The 818-nt window shown below is 60.8% G+C and overlaps 1 protein-coding gene across 1 annotated transcript in view; it reads right to left on the bottom strand.

The window, feature by feature from the left end:
* Positions 1-494: 494 nt before the first annotated feature.
* LRRC20 (leucine rich repeat containing 20) overlaps positions 495-818 on the bottom strand; it is a gene marked incomplete at its 5' end in the record, with an annotated part of 2,515 nt that continues 2,191 nt past the window's right edge. Inside the window, one exon of the mRNA XM_031554571.1 lies at positions 495-765. Coding sequence (XP_031410431.1) covers positions 614-765 — 152 coding nt within the window. The remainder of the gene's footprint in view (positions 766-818) is intronic.

The raw sequence follows: 818 nt of genomic DNA, 5'->3' as shown, positions 1-818 counted from the left end.
GGAGCCGGAGCAGTTCTGCTCGCCCCCAGCACTGCAGATGTGGTCACCTGGCTACTCGGGTTCCCTTGACTCCCACTGTGTCACACCTGGGTCTGTAGGGCAAGGCAAGTCCAGAAGTCACATGCTGCCCTGCGTGGTGGTGGGCATCCCACAGCCCCTTGGGGGAACCCCCCAGCATGCTTCCTCCTGGCGGAGGATGCAGGGAAAGCTTTCCCTCCTACATTCCAGTGCCTGGGAGCTAAAGGTCCTCCTAATTCCCCACAGCACCATGCTGTGACCCCCCTGCATCCTGTTGAGAGCCCTCCCTGCAGCCCCCTCAGCATCCTCTCCGCGACATCCCTGCAGCCCCTTGGCACCCTCCTTGCAGCCTTGGGAAGACCTTGGGACACCACCCTGAACACGTGCACACACGTGTGCCCATCACGGGGACTTTGTGGGGACTCTGGCTCCTTCCAGCCCATTGCTGGCAACCAATAATGCATCAATGCAGCGAACACAATGCACATCACACATTTAATCAGGCATTGGGCACATCGTGCCAGCAGCTGGAAGCCATGGGGAGCTCATGGGCCAGGGAGCACTCCTCCAGGCGCCGGGCAGCAGCAGGGTCATGTCAGGCTGTGGGGACGTTGCCCTCAGGTGACAGCAGCAGCTCAAAGGGGACCAGGGGCTGGACGAGCAGGCGTACAGCAGGGCACACAGGGTTGGCACGCAGGTTGAGGCTCCGCAGTGAGGACATGGTGGCCAGTGCCTCTGTTGGCACCTCTGCAAGGGGGAACAAAGGGAACAGGATTTGTGAAGGGGAGGGTGTTTTTATT

Source organism: Meleagris gallopavo, chromosome 8 (assembly GCF_000146605.3).
Source record: "Meleagris gallopavo isolate NT-WF06-2002-E0010 breed Aviagen turkey brand Nicholas breeding stock chromosome 8, Turkey_5.1, whole genome shotgun sequence".
Lineage (NCBI taxonomy): Eukaryota > Metazoa > Chordata > Aves > Galliformes > Phasianidae > Meleagris > Meleagris gallopavo.
This window is presented reverse-complemented; position numbering and strand designations above follow the sequence as displayed.